General features: G+C 41.7%; 1 protein-coding gene across 24 annotated transcripts in view; it reads left to right on the top strand.

Moving 5' to 3' along the window:
• LOC100358013 (Golgi pH regulator) overlaps positions 1–17,030 on the top strand; it is a 67,285-nt gene that overhangs the window by 44,176 nt on the left and 6,079 nt on the right. For 8 of the 24 annotated variants that reach the window (XM_051857327.3, XM_002715650.6, XM_089300050.1 and 5 more), the window contains 4 exons: positions 5,969–6,078; positions 8,793–8,881; positions 10,074–10,166; positions 16,065–16,160. In XM_051857327.3, coding sequence (XP_051713287.1) covers positions 5,969–6,078; positions 8,793–8,881; positions 10,074–10,166; positions 16,065–16,160 — 388 coding nt within the window. Of the gene's footprint in view, positions 1–5,968; positions 6,167–8,792; positions 8,882–10,073; positions 10,167–16,064; positions 16,162–17,030 lie in introns of those variants that run through there. The other 16 variants (XR_016210678.1, XR_016210677.1, XR_016210671.1 and 13 more) reach the window with 6 other exon arrangements.

Raw genomic sequence — 17,030 nt, 5'->3', positions numbered from 1 at the left:
GAAGAATCAGTGACTTACATGATGGAATAATACAAATTAATCTGAAGAATAGAGAAAGGATTAAAGAAATATGAATAAAATCTCAGTATGCAAGCAGTCAAACATACTTGGAGTCCTATAAGAGAAGGAAAGGGTAGAAAAATTATTTGAAGGGGCCAGCACTGTGGCACAACGGCTTAACGCCCTGGCCTGAAGCGCTGGCATCCCATATGGGTGCCGGTTCTAGTCCCGGCTGCCCCTCTTCTGGTCTAGCTCTCTGCTATGACCTGGGAATGCAGTAGAAGATGGCCCAAGTCCTTGGGCCCCTGCACCCATGTGGGAGACCTGGAAGAAGCTCCTGGCTCCTGGCTTCGGATCGGCGCAGCTCCGACTGTTGCAACCAATTGGAGAGTGAACCAGCAGATGAAAGACCTCGCTCTCTCTGCTTCTCCTCTCTCTGTGTAACTCTGACTTTCAAATAAATAAATAAATCTTTTTTTAAAAAAAGAAAAATTATTTGAAGAAATACTGATTAAAACCTTCTAAGATTTGATGGAAAACATTAATTTATAGATCCAGGAAGCTAACATAACTCCAAGTAGGATAAACACCAAAGAAAACTACACCTAGCCATATATGGTGAAACTGCTAAAAGAGAAAATCTTTTAAAGAACAAAAGAAAAATGATACATACAGATGAATAAATGAAAAAAGTATTGTATAATAAACATAAAAAAGTCAATTGTATTTCCATATACTAGAAATTAACATGGATATTAAAATTAAAACCATAATCTCTCAAAATGAAATGTTTAGGGATAAGTGTAAGAACACATAAGACCTGTGGGCTGAAAACTAAAACTGCAGTGAGGGGCTGGCGCTGTGAGTGAAGTTGTCGCCTACAGTGCCAGCATCCCATATGGGTGCCCAGTTCAAATCCCTGCTGCTCCACTTCTGATCCAGCTCTCTGCTCTGGCCTTAGAAAGCAGTAGAAGATGGTCCAAGTGCTTGGGCCCATGCAGCTATGTGTGAGACCCAAAAGTAGTTCCGGGCTTTGGATCGGTCGAGCTCCAGCCATTGTAGCCATTTGGGAAGTGAACTAGCAGATGAAAGACTATCTTTCTCACTCTCTTCTTGCCTCTGCCTCTCTGTAACTCTGCCTTTCAATAAATAAAGCCTTAAAAAAAATTACAGTGAAAGAAATCAAAGATCTAAGTAACTTGGAAGGCATCATGTTTATGGGTTAGAAGACTATATAGCAATGATGTTAATTCTTCCCCAAATTTATATTCAAGTTTAGAGGAATTCATTTCAAAATCTCGAGCTTTTTGTACATGATCATATATATATATATGATTGTCATATATATGACTATTCTAAAATTTAATCTCTCTCTCTGCCTCTCAAAAATATTTTTAAAAGGGAATGGGTGTTTCGTGTTGGTGCCTGCATCACAGTGCCTGGCTTCAGTTCCCAGCTGCAGCTTCTGGATGATGCAGACCATGGGAGGCAGCAGTGATTGCTCAAGTAATTGGGTTCCTGCCACCCGTGTTGGAGATCTGAATTGAGTTCCTGGCTCTAGCCCAGCCATAGCCATTGCAGGCATTTGGGAAGTGAACTAGCCAACCCATCCCTCAAATAAATTTGGAAAATAATATGGAAATTTAGAAATAATATAGAAAAGCAAAAGGATAAACAATTTTGAAATAGAACAAAACGAGAAGAATTGGTCTACCTGGTTTCAAAACGTATTATTTAGCTACTGTAGTCAAGATCACATGATATTGGCAGACAGATCATTGGAACAGAATAGAGGACTCTGGAATAGATTGAAATAGGCCCAGCTAATTTTTGACAGTAATGCAAAAGTAATTCGGGAGGAAAAACCTTTTAACAGATGATGCTGGAGCAATTAGATATCTAGAGGCAAGGAAATAGTTCTGAATCTAAGTCTCACACCTAATATAAAAATTCAAACAGATCACAGACTTAGATGTAAAACATAAAACTTTCAGGAAAAAAGTGACAAAGTCTTTGGGATTTAGAGCTGGGCAAGGAGTGTGTGTGTGTGTGTGTGTGTAAAGATTATTTGAGTGACAGATGAGATCTTTATCTGCTGTATTACTCCCTAAAGGCCCACAATAGCCAAGGCTGAGCCAGACCAAAGCCAGGAGCCAGGAACTCTATCCTGGTCTCCCATATGGGTGGCAGGGACCCAAGTACGTGGACCATCATCTGCTGCCTTCCCAGGTGCATTACCAAGGAGCTAGATTGGAAGTAGAGCAACTGGGAGTCGAACTGGCACTACAATAAGGGGTACCAACTGCACCAGTGATGTCTTAACCCGCTGCACAAGGTCCACCCCCAGTTCCTAGATTTGACATTAAGGTACACTCCATAAAAGGGAGAATTGATAAATTGGACTCCATCAAAATTAAAAACATTTACTCTGTGAAATATCATGTTAAGATGATTAAAGATAAGCTACAAATTGGGAGGAAGTTTCTGAAACTTACCTGAAAAATAGCTAGTATCTGGAATTTAAAACTTCTAAAACTTACCATTAAAAGAAAAAAATACAACTAGAAAATGAGGAAAAAACATGACCTGACAGTTGATTGTAGAGGATATGCACATGACATATAAGCATATGAAAAGATGTTTAACATTATTAGCCATTAAGGATATGTAATCACTACACACATCTATTAGGATGGCTGAAGTAAAAATTACTGACAGCACCAAATGCAGAATGCAGAACTGGCCCACTCATTCATCACTGGTGGTGATGTAGAATGGGTCGGTAATTTGATAGCACAGGTTTGCTATTTCTTTAAAAAAGTAAACATGCAAACTCTGGACCCCAACAGTTACATCCTAGGCATTTATCCAGAAAAATGCAGATTTAAATTCATATAAAACTTGTGCACATGTGTTTACAGCAGCTTTATTCCTAGTAGCCAAAATCTAGAAATAGCCCAGATAGCCTTTTTTTTTTTCTTTTAAGACTTATTTATTTATTTGAAAGGCAGAGTTACAGAGAGGCAGAGAGAGAGAGAAAGAGGTCTTCCATCTGCTGGTTTACTCCCCAGATGCCCGCAACTTCTAGAGCTGCACCAATCCAAAGCCAGGAATCAGGAGTTTCTTTCTAGGTCTCCCTTGGGCGTGCAGGGGCCCAAGCACCTGGGCCGCCTTCTGCTTTCCCAGGCCATAGCAGAGAGCTGGATTGGAAGAGGAACAGCCGGGACTCGAACTGGCATCTACATGGGATGCCGGCATTGCAGGCGGCAGCTTTACCCACTACGCCACAGCACTAGCCCCCAGATATCCTTTAATGGATGAACAACAAAATAAACTGTAGTACATCCATACCATGGAATACTACTTAGCAAGAAAACAATACACACAAAGAACCTGCATGAATCTCCAGAAAATTGTGCTGAATAAAAAAAGTCCTCAAAGGATACATACTGTATGCTTCTGGTTATATACACATTTTTTTTTTAAGTGATGAAATTACAGAGACAGAAAACCAGTTGGTGGTTGCAGGAGGTTAAGGAAGAGTTGAAATGAGAGGGACATGGGCTGTATGCAGACAACACAAAATGACACATGTAGCCGGCGCTGCGGCTCAATAGGCTAATCCTCCACCTGCGGCGCCGGCACACCAGGTTCTAGTCCCAGTCGGGGCACCAGATTCTGTCCCGGTTGCCCCTCTTCCAGGCCAGCTCTCTACTGTGGCCAGGGAGGGCAGATGGAGGATGGCCCAAGTGCTTGGGCCCTGCACCTGCATGGGAGACCAGGAGAAGCACCTGGCTCCTGGCTTCGGATCAGCGCGATGCGCCAGCTGCGGCGGCCATTGGAGGGTGAACCAACAGCAAAAGGAAGACCTTTCTCTCTCTCTCTCTCTCTCTCTTTCTCTCTCTCTCTCTCTCGCTCGCTCGCTGTCCACTCTGCCTGTAAAAAAAAGAAAAAAAGACACATGTGGTGGAAATATGTATCATGGCTGTGTCAATGTCACCATCCTGTTTGTACTGTAGATTTTTACAAGTTATTTCCATGACTGAAATTGAGTAAATAGTACATGAAATCTGTTTCTTCTTTAAACTGCATATGAATTTACAGTTATCTTATAAATTAAAAGTTAATTAAAAAAGAATAGTAATGGCTAACTACATCCCACAATAGTGAAGACTGAAAAACTGAAGAATGGTATACTCATATTTAAACTATGGTAGTCACTTTTTTAAAAAAGATTTATTATTTATTTGAAAGGCAGATATACAGAGGTCTTCCATCTGTGGTTCACTCCTCACATGGCCACAATGGCTGGAGCTGGGCTGGTCCAACACCAGCAGCTTCTTTTGGGTCTCCCATGTGGGTGCAAGGGCCCAAGGACTTAGGCCATCTTCACAACCTTCCCAGAGGCATTAACAGGGAACTGGATCAGAAGTGAAGCAGCTGGGCCTTGAATTGGTGCCCATATGGGATGCCAGCACTGGCAGGTGGAGGCTTGACCTTCTGTGCCAAAGTGCTGGCCCCAGTAGACACCTTTCAACCACTCTTCCCTTGAACCCTACCACCAAACCTCAGCCAAGTACATACTGTTTTTCATATTATGAATTTTTGTATTCATAAATTCATTTATGAATTTTTATGAATATTTATTTGAAAATGTTAGTGACAGACATGAACAGATCAATCTTCTACTTCCTAGTTCATTCCCCAAACTCCTACAACTGCCAGGCTGGAGCCAAGCTGACACCAGGAGCCTGGAACTCAATTTAGGTCTCTTGACTTGATTGTCAAGGACCCAACTACTTTAGCCATCATCTGTTGCCCACTAGGATGCCCATTAGCAGGAAGCTGATTGGAAGCAGAGGAAAACCAGGACTCAACCCAAGCACGCTGTTAGGGCATGCAGGCGTCCCAAGCAGAGTCTTAATCACTATGCCAAACATCCACCTTGATCTTTTTAACTTCATGAGGACCCTGTTCTTAATACCTTTGTTTTGGGCTAGAGCATGCCAGCAGCTACCACTGGGTTAATGGGGCCTGTATAGATGGAGAAGAAAAAAAACAAAAGGGTATCATGGATGTCCTGCTGATTTATTCAGCAATGAAACAGATTACGATGAGAGGAGGGGCGTGAAGTTAGAGGGAAACTGATGTTTCAGAGGAGAGCAAGTTAATATGATTTTGCTTTGGGTTTTTTGTTTGCTTTATTGAGTTCCTACTCTACCTGGTGCTTTATCTTGATGTACTATTTTATTGTGTCCTTAAATGTAGCCATTAATAAGTGTATAACACTTTGTAGTTGACAGTATTAGTTTTTTTTTTTTAATGTAAGATTTTATTTATTTGAGAGGTAAAGTTAGAGAGGGAGAAACAGAGAAAGAGGTCTTCTGTTCGCTGGTTCACTCCCCAAATGGCTGCAACGACTGGAGCAGGGCTAATCTGGGGCCAGGAGTTTCCTCCAAGTCTCCCAGGTAGGTGGAGGATCCCAGGCATTTGGCCTATCTTCTGCTTTCCTGGGCCATTAGCAGAGAGCTGGATTGGAAGAGGAGCATCCGGGACACAAACTGGCACCCATATGGGATTCCAGCACCAGGGGCAGAGGCTTAGCTTACTGTGCCACAGCACCAGCCCCAACAGTATTAGTTTTTTACATACTATTTCAGTGATCTTCACAACCCTCCAGAGATGAGGAAATGAAAACTCTAGGTCTCACAGCTTCTAAGTGGCAGAGCCAGTCCCCAAATTTATTGTCTACTCCAAATTCTGTGTTCCTTCACCAAATCCACATTGCTTCTGGGAGCGTGTAGTTCCCCCTCAGTTGTAAGTGGTGGAAAGTGGGACTCCAGCATCAGTCTCCTTCCCTGAAGAGCTCAGCCAATGAGAGAAGCAGTGTGAGACTATGAGGTAGATGAGACTGGACTGTAAGGGTCCATGCTCCCTTGCTGAATTTTTATATTTTCTCTCATTTCAGGATGGCAATGGCACGGAGAACTATGTTCCAAAAGGGGGAGGTGCATAACAGACCTTCAGGATTCTGGGGAATGATAAAAAGCGTTACTGCTTCAGCACCAGGAAGTGAAAGTATCCTTTATCACTCTGCTGATTTCCTTTTCTCAACTCTGGACCAAGGGCAGAAGAAAAAAGTAGTGTTGGGATAGCCCCTTCAAAGGTACCTGACTGCATCAGAGTCCAAACTGGCCAAACAAGGCTTAGGAAATAGAGTGTGCAGAATCATCTTTCCAACACCCATTTAAGATTATAAAATCATTGTCTTTGAATTAAAGAGCTTCTAAAAATTCAGTCTTTCCACTTTACAGATGAGAAAATAGTCCCAGAGAGGTTAAGTCACAAAGTGGGTTTGTGGCAAAACCAGGACAGAACTATGGTCTCCTCTTCATAGTTCTTTCCACTACACTATTCCATTTCCCAACTCTTGAAAAACCACCACAAAAATAATGACTGCCTAAGTGGATGGTTTGTATATGGGATGGTAAGGGCCCATTTCTAAAGTGATTAGCATTCCTAAACAAATTTTAAGTAGCTGTGCTTGGCTAGTAACTTTGTGGTTTAAAAAAAAAAAATCAAGGTACTAGGTTAATATTATTCCTGGCCCAGCTGGATATGGTGTTGAACTGATTCCCAAAATGGGTAACCAGATCTCTGTGTGACTCTTAGGCTATTAGGTCAGAACTATAGAGGACTAGGCATTAGATAACATAGTCCTGTTTCCTACTTTGGCCTGTGCTTCCATTGGAGAAAGCTGTAGTCTGTGACTGTGAATTATGACTTACATCCTTCAAATGTCAAATGCAGAAGAGTACGACCAAAGAAAGGCAGGATGCTAATGACAGAGGAAGAAAAATGATTAATTTAGATTCTTTTAATCAAGGACCATTTATTTCATGTCTAGTGTTTGGATGCAAAGTACTGAGGGGCAAAATGATGAATAGAGTGTAGCCTTCCCCCTCAGGGAGCTTACCATCTAATCATGGGAGAGTTGATACTAGTTAAGTTGTGTGTTTGATGGCCTGGACCATGCCAATAGCAGCCACTATTGAGGAAGGAACTGAAGGCCACTTACTGATTTAGGTAATTATGGGAAAAGTCAGAGGGAGAAGGGAGAATTTGGATTAAACTTAATGCTTTAAAAAAATTTATTCATTTATTTGAAAGAGTTACACAGAGAGAGAGAGAGGTCTTCCATCCACTGGTTCACTCCCCAGTTGGCTGCAATGGCCGGAGCTGCGCCAATTCGAAGCCAGAAGCCAAGAGCTTCTTCCAGGTCTCCCATGCAGGTGCAAGGGCCCAAGGACTTGGGCCATCTTCTGTTGCTTTCCCAGACCACAGCAGAGAGCTGGATCAGAAGTGGAGCAGCCAGGACTTGAACCAGCGCCCATATAGGATGCCGGCACTGCAGGCAGTGGCTTTACCCGCTGTGCCACAGTGCCGGCCCCAATGCTTTTTGTCGCTCCCCGTCTTCGTGGAGGAGCAACACTGAACCCTGCCTAGGCTTCATATCCGAGTCACGGCACCATTATGTCGCTCCCCCTCTTCGTGGAGGAACGACACAGGACCCTGCGCTGTTCTTTTGTCTGCTCGGCCCTCCCCGGGTTTGCTGCTGGTTCTTCCCGGGTTGGCTACCGACCCTTCCACCTCCGTGGAAGGGTGGTTCCCCCTGCCACATTCCCCACTTCCGCGGGGGAGCGGCACACCGCCGGCCGGCTCTCTCGGGGGCTGCACAGGTGTTCCCCTTAGATGTTCCTCTTAGATGTTCCTGGTGCATGCCGTCTCTCTCCTCCTTTATAGTCCTCTTCCACCAATCCCAACTCTGCTACCCACACGCCGAGTACGCTGCTCTCCTCCAATCAGGAGCAGGTCCCACAGTTTATTGGTTGAACTGGAGGCAGCTGTGTAGAAGCTGTTTCCCTTCTCAGCGCCATATTGTGGGAAAGCAGATGCATAGAATAAGTCTTAATTCCAGTAACTTAGTCTAGTCCGAGTTGCTCCCAGTTGCTCCCCACACTTTTGTTTTAGAAATAACTATCCTTTTATTACTTACAAATCCATGAAGTCCAAAAGTGTGGGTTTAAGCTATTTTAGTGATAGTAAATCAGTAAGTTTATTAGGAGTTTTTTAAACCTCTCTGAGTCTCTGTTTCCAAAGTGGGCAGAATAGTAACCCTGCCCACTGAGTCTGGGAAAATAGCATAGCTTACTGGAAAGAACAGGCCTTGGAGTAGGCAGATGTAACTTTCCATCCATACCTATTAGCTGTGGGACTTTGAGCAAATTATTTAACTCTCTTAGCTTCACTTTCCTTATCTGCGAAATGGATAACACGTGTTCCATGAGGGCACTCTATGAATAAAGGAAGATGATGTCTGTAAATCCTAGCTCATGTGAGAACTCAGTAAATGTCAGTTCCCTTTCCAAACAGATAATGTAGGAAAATATGCCCTATTATAGGTGTTATGATTATCATGAAACCATTTGAGATCTTGAAGATTACAGTAGATTCCATTTAATTAGATGCCTAAAAAGAATCTAAGACACTTGAACTTGGAGAAACTGAGTGGTAGATTTGGTGGTGATACTCTTGGTGCAACAAAGCTTTTCACGCTTGTGTTGGATTGGGAAAAATGCTCTGAAGTAGCACAGCTATTTGTGAAACAGGAAATTGAAAATACACGTAATTCCTAGGATCCACTAAGGGAAACCAAAAGCATATATGCTTTCTTCATTGCTATATTTTGAAATTTCTGTGTGATTTAAACCTTGATGCCCATTTTGTACCAGATCTTACTCTTATTCAACAGGAAGTGGATGCTTTGGAAGAATTAAGCAGGCAGCTTTTTCTGGAAACAGCTGACCTCTATGCTACCAAGGTACAAAGCAAGAAACTGAACTAAGTATGGTTTTTGCCAATATGATTGAAGGGAGAACAAAATTAAATGTCTTTAGTGACCACAGTAGCCAGTCAATGCAGGAAACATCTCACAGATTCAGTATCAGTCATGAAGCATTTAGAATGACGGGTGTGCACTCTTCATGAAATGCATCTCTCACTGGCAGAAGCCTTAATGGTGTACACGCAATAATAGAAATGGATAGGATAGTCAACATCTAGGGAAGGGCATGCACCACTTCTGCTGACCCTTGATAAAGATTCCTTGTAGTTCCCTTTTATTCCCTTACAAGTTAATAACACAAGAGCACTAGATATCTGTCTGCCGTGGTCTAGCCTTATTTTAATGGTTCTAGATCAAGAAGTATCCTGACTACAAGAAGTAACTGACCTTTGTACACCCAGAATGCAATGTAATTTAAAAATGCAAAAATCTGGGCTGGCGCTGCGGCTCACTTGGCTAATCCTCCACCTGTGGCACTGGCACCCCAGGTTCTAGTTCTGGTTGGGACGCCGGATTCTGTCCCAGTTGCTCCTCTTCCAGTCCAGCTCTCTGCTGTGGCCCGGGAAGGCAGTGGAGGATGGCCCAAGTGCTTGGGCCCTGCACCTGCATGGGAGACCAGGAGGAAGCACCTGGCTCCTGGCTTCAGATTGGTCGGCCAGCGCTGTGACGGCCATTTAGGGGGTGAACCAATGGAAAAAGGAAGACCTTTCTCTCTGTCTCTCTCACTGTCTAACTCTGACTGTCAAAAAAAGAAAAATATTTTATTGAAGATAACTTCCTAGGCATGGCCCCATAAAACAGAGGTTAACATAGTCTTTGGAGACAAATTTGAGACTACTCACCAGCTGTGTGACCATAAGTTATTTAGCCTCTCTAAGGTTCAATTTTCTCATCTGTAAAATTAAAATAATAAGACATATGAAAAAAAAAGATATATGAGTGTTGATGAAGATTAAAGTAGGTGATGTATATAAAATGTTTATCCCAGTCTGTGGCTCAAAGTAAGCTTTCAGTATGTTGCCACTACTAGTACTAATAGCTTCATATTATTACTACAGCGGGAAGTTTTGTTGACTCAGCCTGAGCCAGTGGTGTATAGAGGGAGGAATATTTTTGCTGAAATGAATCTATGCTTGACTAACCATGTTTTGTGTTTGTTTTCCCTCAGGAGAGAATTGAGTATTCCAAAACCTTCAAGGGGAAATACTTTAATTTTCTGGGTTACTTTTTCTCCATTTACTGTGTTTGGAAAATCTTCATGGTAGGTATATTATTTTTAACTGTCAGGGTGTAGGTGATTTTTTGCAGTAAGAGTAGAGAGAAGAGTGATTTTGATTGATGCATTGAACTAAATTCCAAATTCAATTGTGTCAGCAGAGAACATGATCTCTCACATCTCAGAGCTGCACTCTTTTTACCCCCCTCTCCTTTTCACATGACCTAGAAGGGGGAGGTTCATTTTTCTTTCAAAAATCATTAAGAAATATTACTCTTTGTGGCTCTCCCTTAATGTACTATTCTTTATGTGAATTTCAAGTACCTCATTTATCTTTACTTCTGACTCATCTGCAGATATTAATGGATTCAGTGTGGTTATAGAAAAGGCTGATTTGACTTTCTGGTTTGATGACTTTCCTACTGGGGCTGTGTTTACACAAAGAGGAGCTTTGTCAGCTTGTTAATTTTGATCGGTGTAAATGAATGTGGGATTTTGAATTTAATGGATCTAATACTATAATAAATTGATGTCAGTACCACTCAGATGACATTTTTAAATCTTCATTCACTCAGTGGGAGAGGATGAATGAAAAACACTGTGTTCATTCACTAAGCTACTAAAAGGTTTCTTCCTGAGATGCAACCCTTAGGGGAGCAAATAGTTTATTAATAACTTTATTAAAAGTATAATTGATATACAGGGAGGGTACAATTTGGTAACTTTGGACATATTTGCAGCAAGTAATACCATATCAAGTTAAAGAACATACCCCAAAAGTTTCCTCATACCCCTTAGCACTAATCAAGTTTCTGTCATTATATATTAGATTGCATTTTTTAGAATTTTGTGTAAATGAAACCCTATGTGTATCCTTTTCTATCTGGCTTAAATTACTCAGCATGATTATTTTTAATTTTCTATTGTGTGTATTAGTGATTTATCCTGCTTTATTGCTGAGTAGTATGTCATACTATGGATGTATGCCAATGGTTATCTATCCACCTGCTGGTGGGTGTCTGTTTATTTCCAGTATGGGGACATTATAAATAAAGCTCCTGTGAATGTTTCTGTCTAGGTCTGTATTTGGACATATGTTCTCTTCTCTTTAGTAAACACTTAAGGGCAAAATGTCTGGTTCATACGGCAGATGTATGTTTAACCTTTAAAGAAACAGCTAGACTCTACCAAAGAGATTGTGCTATGGTCCTTCGTGCAATATATCTGAGTTTCGGTTTCTCCACATGCTTGCCAGTACTCCCTGTGGTTAGGCTTTTTAATTCTAGAAGTTCTGATAAATATGAGGTGGTATTATGTGGTGTTTTTTTTTTTAATTTATTTTTTTTTTTTTTTTTGACAGGCAGAGTGGACAGTGAGAGAGAGAGACAGAGAGAAAGGTCTTCCTTTGCCGTTGGTTCACCCTCCAATGGCCGCCGCTGCCAGCGCGCTGTGACCAGCGTACCGCGCTGATCCGATGGCAGGAGCCAGGTACTTATCCTGGTCTCCCATGGGGTGCAGGACCCAAGCACCTGGGCCATCCTCCACTGCACTCCCTGGCCACAGCAGAGAGCTGGCCTGGAAGAGGGGCAACCGGGACAGAATCCGGTGCCCCGACCGGGACTAGAACTCGGTGTGCTGGCGCCACAAGGCGGAGGATTAGCCTGGTGAGCCGCGGCGCCGGCCATGTGGTGGTTTTAATTTACATTTCTCTCATGGCAAATAATGTTGAGCATCTTTTCATGTGCTTATTTGCCAGCTGTTTATTCTCTTTGGTGAATTATCTATTCAACTCTTTTACCAAATTTGTAATAAGGCTATTTTCTTTTTATTGAATTGGAGTGGGATGTATACTCTAGAAATCCTTTATCAAATAAGTGATTTTCAAATGTTTTTATTCTCTTGGTAGTACTTTTTTTCCTTTATTTTGGATTGTGCTTTTTTGATTTTTTTTTAAAGATTTATTTATTTATTTGAAAGGCAGAGTTACACAGAGAGAGATCCTCCATCCACTGGTTCACTCCCCAAGTGGCTGCAATGACTGGGCTGGGCCAGGCCACAGCTAGGAGTCTGGAGCTTCTTCTGGATCTCCCACATGGGTGCAGTGGCCCAAGCACTTGGGCCGTCTTCCACTGCTTTCCCAGGTACATTAGCAGGCAGCTGGATCAGAAGTGGAGCAGCCAGGTCTCCAACTGGCGCCCACATGGTTGTGGGCATCCCATATGGCGTTCTTACCCACTATACCACAGCCAGAGCTGGGCCAAGCCAATGCCAGGAACCTAAAATTCCATCTGGCACTCCCACATGGTTGGCAGGGGCCCAACCACTTGGGCCATCTTCCACTGCCTTCCCAGGAGCATTAGTAGGGAGTTGAATCAGAAGAGCAGCTGGACTCATATGGGATGCAGGTATCAGAGGTAGCAACTTAACCCACTGCATCACAATGCCGGTCCCTCATTGTTTTGATTGTTGTTAGCATATAGACATGCTGTCGATTCTTATATTATTGAATTTATGTCTTGCAACCTTGATAAACTCTTTATTATTAATAGATGCTCTTTTATAGGTTTAATTGATTTTATAGATAGACAAATCAGGTCTCTGAAAATCAGAATAATTTGCCTCTTCCTCTCCAGGGTGTATGTCTTATTCCTTTCTACTCTCTTCTTCTTGCTCTCCTTCCCCCCCCCCCCCATTGCCTTCCCCTTTCCTTCTGCTTACATCCCTTCATTTCCCATCTCCTCTTGCCTTCTTCCTCCTGCTGCTCCTCCTACAGTTTTATTGCACTGGCAAAAACCTCCAGTACAAAGTGGAAGTGGTAGCAGTAGTCATCCTATCCTTGATTTAAGAGAGCAAGCATCATCTAGTCTTTCACCATTAAGTATGATGTTGACTGTTTTGATTTTTCTACATCTCTGTTTATGAAGAATATCAGGCTCTGTTCTGGGTTTGTTGTTGTTGTTGTTGTTGTTTTTTACAGGCAGAGTGGATAGTGAGAGAGAGACAGAGAGAAAGGTCTTCCTTTTGCCATTGGTTCACCCTCCAATGGCCACCGCGGCCAGCACGCTGTGGCCGGCTCAGCGCACTGATCCGAAGGCAGGAGCCAGGTGCTTCTCCTGGTCTCCCATGGGGTGCAGGGCCCAAGCACTTGGGCCATCCTCCACTGCACTCCCTGGCCACAGCAGAGAGCTGGCCTGGAAGAGGGGCAACCGGGACAGAATCCAGCGCCCCAACTGGGACTAGAACCCGGTGTGCCAGCACCACAAGGCAGAGGATTAGCCTATTGAGCCACGGCACCGGCCTTTTTATTTATTTTTTATTTTTTAAATTACTTGCAAGGCATGGTTACAAAGGGAAAAGGAGAGGAAAATAGAGCTCTTCCAACCACTGTTTCACTCCCCAAATGGCTGCAACAGCCAGGGCTTGGCTAGACCAAAGCAAGGAGCCAGGAGCTTCTTCCAGGTCTCCCACGTGGGTGCAGAAGCCCAAGGACCCAGGCCCTCCTTCACTGCTTTCCCAGGCCACAGCAGAGAACTGGACCAGAAGCAGAACAGCCGGTTCTCAAACCAGTGCTCATATGTGATGCCAGTATCACAGGTAGCAGCTTTACCTGCTATGCTACAGCACTGGCCCCTCTATTCAGTTTTGATGTCTAGGTGTAACTTTAGACAACAATTGAGAAGTATTGGTTTTCTCCTAATTAACAGAAAGATTTGTATAGAATTATTTTCTCCTTGTTTGGTAAAATTTACCAGTGAAGCCACCTAAGCCTTCTGTTTTGGCAGAAGGATTTTTAGAAACTATCAGTTTCTTAAAGATAGAAGGTATATGGAGGTTATCTGTTTCTTCTTGAGTGACCTCTTGTATTTTTATCTTTCAAGGAGTTTGGATCAGAAGTGGAGGAACAGGTACTCAAACCCAGGTGCTCCAATATGGGGTACAGGTGTCCTAAGTGATGTCATAACTGCTACACCAAATGCCTGCCCCACTCTCATATCATTTGTATCTTCTCTTTGTCAGTCTAGTAAAGATTTTTTTATGTCATTAGACTTTTTATAGACTAGCTTTTGGATTGATTTCCTCTTCTGCTTTCTGTTCCACTGATTACTTTATTATTTCCTTTCTTCTGCTAACCCAATTCCATTTTCCCTACAAGTTTGTATGATTTAAATCTAACAACATATTTTTTATGATTTGAATCTTTTAAATTTTATCAAGATTTATAGCTTATCCTAGAATATAGTCAACTTAGTGCAACATAGTAATGTACTTGACTAGAAAGTGTATTTTGCTGTTCTTGGCTGGACTGTTCTATAAATGTCATTAGGTCAGACTGATTAATAATGTTATTAAAATCTTATGTATGCTTATTGATTTTCTGACTATTATTTAGAGAGGACATATTATACTTTTTTATTTCTATCAGTTTTTGCTTCATGTATTTTGATATGATCCTTTTAACACCTGGTAATATTTTTTGCTCTGAAATTTACTTTGATATTCATATGAACGTCCCAGCTTTACTTTGATTAGTGTTATCATAATATGTTTTTTCCATCCTTTTGCTATTAACCTGTTTGTATTTTTATATATAAAGTGGTTTTCTTGTTGGCAACAAAAACAGTAGTAGGCTATTAATTTTTTATCCAGTCTGACAGTCTCTGCCATTTCATTGCCATGTTTACACCTAGGATCAGCAAATAGGTCAAGCCCAGCCCCTGCTTGCTTTTGTAAATAAATGGTTTTTTAAATGTTTATTTATTTGAAAGAGTGACAGAGATCATTTATCCACTGGTTCACTCCCCAAATGGCCACAAGATCCAGGGCTGGGCCAGGCTGAAACCAGGAGCCAGGAACTACTTTCAAGTCTCCCACATGGATGACAGGGGCACAAGCACTTCCCAGGCACAAATACTGGGAGCTGGATCAGAAATGGAGCAGCTAGAACTTGAACTGGCACTCTGATATGGACATAGGCTTTGCAGGCATTGGCTTAACTGCACCATAGCCACCCACTGTACCCTAATACCTGCTGTGGGACATAGCCAACCCCATTCATTTATGTATTATTGTCTTTGATTACTTTCACAGAACAGTGGCAGTTTGTTGATCTATGATTTATCCTATTTAAATTTAATGTGATTATTAATATGCTTAGCTTTAACACTATTATGTTGCTGTTCTTTGTCCTTTTTCCTTTGTTTAAACTTCCTTAAGGATTAGTTGTAGCTTTTTATTTAAAAGATTTATTTATTTATTTGAAAGTCAGAGTTACACAGGGAGAGGAAGGCAGAGAGAGAGAGGTCTTCCATCCGCTGGTTCACTCCCTAATTGGCCGCAACTGCCAGAGCTGCGCCTATCCGAAGCCAGGAGCTTCTTCAGGTCTCCCCTGCAGGTGCAGGGTCCAAGGACGTGAGCCATCTTCCACTGCTTTCCCAGGCCATAGAAGAGAGATGGATCAGAAGAGGAGTAGCTGGGTCTCGAACTGGCGCCCATATGGAATGCCGGCGCTTCAGGCCAGGGCGTTAACCCGCTGTGCCACAGTGCCGGCCAAGTTGTAGCTTTTATAATTCTGTTTGATCTTCTTTGTTGGCTTATTAGCTGTAACATTTTTATTATTGTAGTCTTTGTTCAAGTATTCACACAGAATGATCCTGGAACTCCTTAACTATTTTCTGCTAGAATGTTACTTTTCTGGCTCCTGAGAACTTAAAGCATATATGACATAGCTTTATTCCCCTTATTCTTACGGGATAGGGACTTTCGTCTGCCTTTGTGTAATCAGCCAAAACAGATTTCCTATATATTATGTGAATTGAAAACATTTGTATTTTTAGAAACATTGTACCATCAGATATGTTGTATGATCAGTTCATTAATTTTTTAAACACTTTTTGAAATGGTGATTATTCAGAAGCTCTGATATAAAGATCTGTGTCTTTGTAGGCAACCATCAATATTGTTTTTGATCGAGTTGGGAAAACTGATCCTGTCACAAGAGGCATTGAGATCACTGTGAATTACTTGGGAATCCAATTTGACGTAAGAGTTATATCAAGATCCTGGCTTGTTATGTTTCTTTCTGTTTTATCTGCTATAATTATATGTAATATATAATTGTAATTATATAATTTTTTATTTTAGCTTTTATCATTTTTAACAGATTCAAATAGTTCATAAATACAATTCTAACAATAAAATGGTATTCTTTTCCTCACTGCCTTTCCCTTCTGTCCTTCTCACCTTTCCTCCTTCCCCATTTCTTTCTTCAATTTTTGAGATAACATTTTTAACATTTTAATTTACATTAATGCTTAATGTTCCACTTAATGTAGAGTTCAACCATTAAAAACCAAAAGACCCTAGTTTATCATAAATATAGGTGTAATAGCATAAATATGGTTTAGTGTAAATATAGGCAAGGACTATAAATAATAATCAAATGGAAAGATGATCATTTCACCCACATATCGCAAATTTCAAATAATCTCAGGTCATTAAAACTATAGTAGTATAACATTCTTAACCATTGGGTTGACAAAGGTATAAAACAAAGTTTGACAAAACTATATTTGTGGGGCTGGCACCATGGCATAGCAGGTTAAGCTGCCACTTGCAGTGTCAGCATCCCATATGGGCACTGGTTTGAGACCCCGCTGCTCCACTCCCAGTCTAGCTCTCTGCTATGGCCTGGAAAAGCAGTAGAAGATGGCTCGTGTCCTTGGGCCCCTGTACCCACATGGGAGACCTGGAAGGAGCTCCTGGCTCCTGGTTTCGGATCGACGCAGCTCTAGCCTTTGTGGCCATTTGGGGAGTAAACCAGCGGATGGAAGACTTTCTCTCTGTCTGTAACTCTACCTCTCAAATAAATAAAAATCTTTTTGAAAAAATTATAAATGCTATATATGACAA

This window comes from Oryctolagus cuniculus, chromosome 7 (genome assembly GCF_051225735.1).
Source record: "Oryctolagus cuniculus isolate XC-2025 breed Fujian yellow rabbit chromosome 7, ASM5122573v1, whole genome shotgun sequence".
Classification (NCBI taxonomy): domain Eukaryota; kingdom Metazoa; phylum Chordata; class Mammalia; order Lagomorpha; family Leporidae; genus Oryctolagus; species Oryctolagus cuniculus.
Note: the sequence above shows the minus strand (reverse complement) of the source record. Positions and strands in the feature narration are given on the sequence as shown.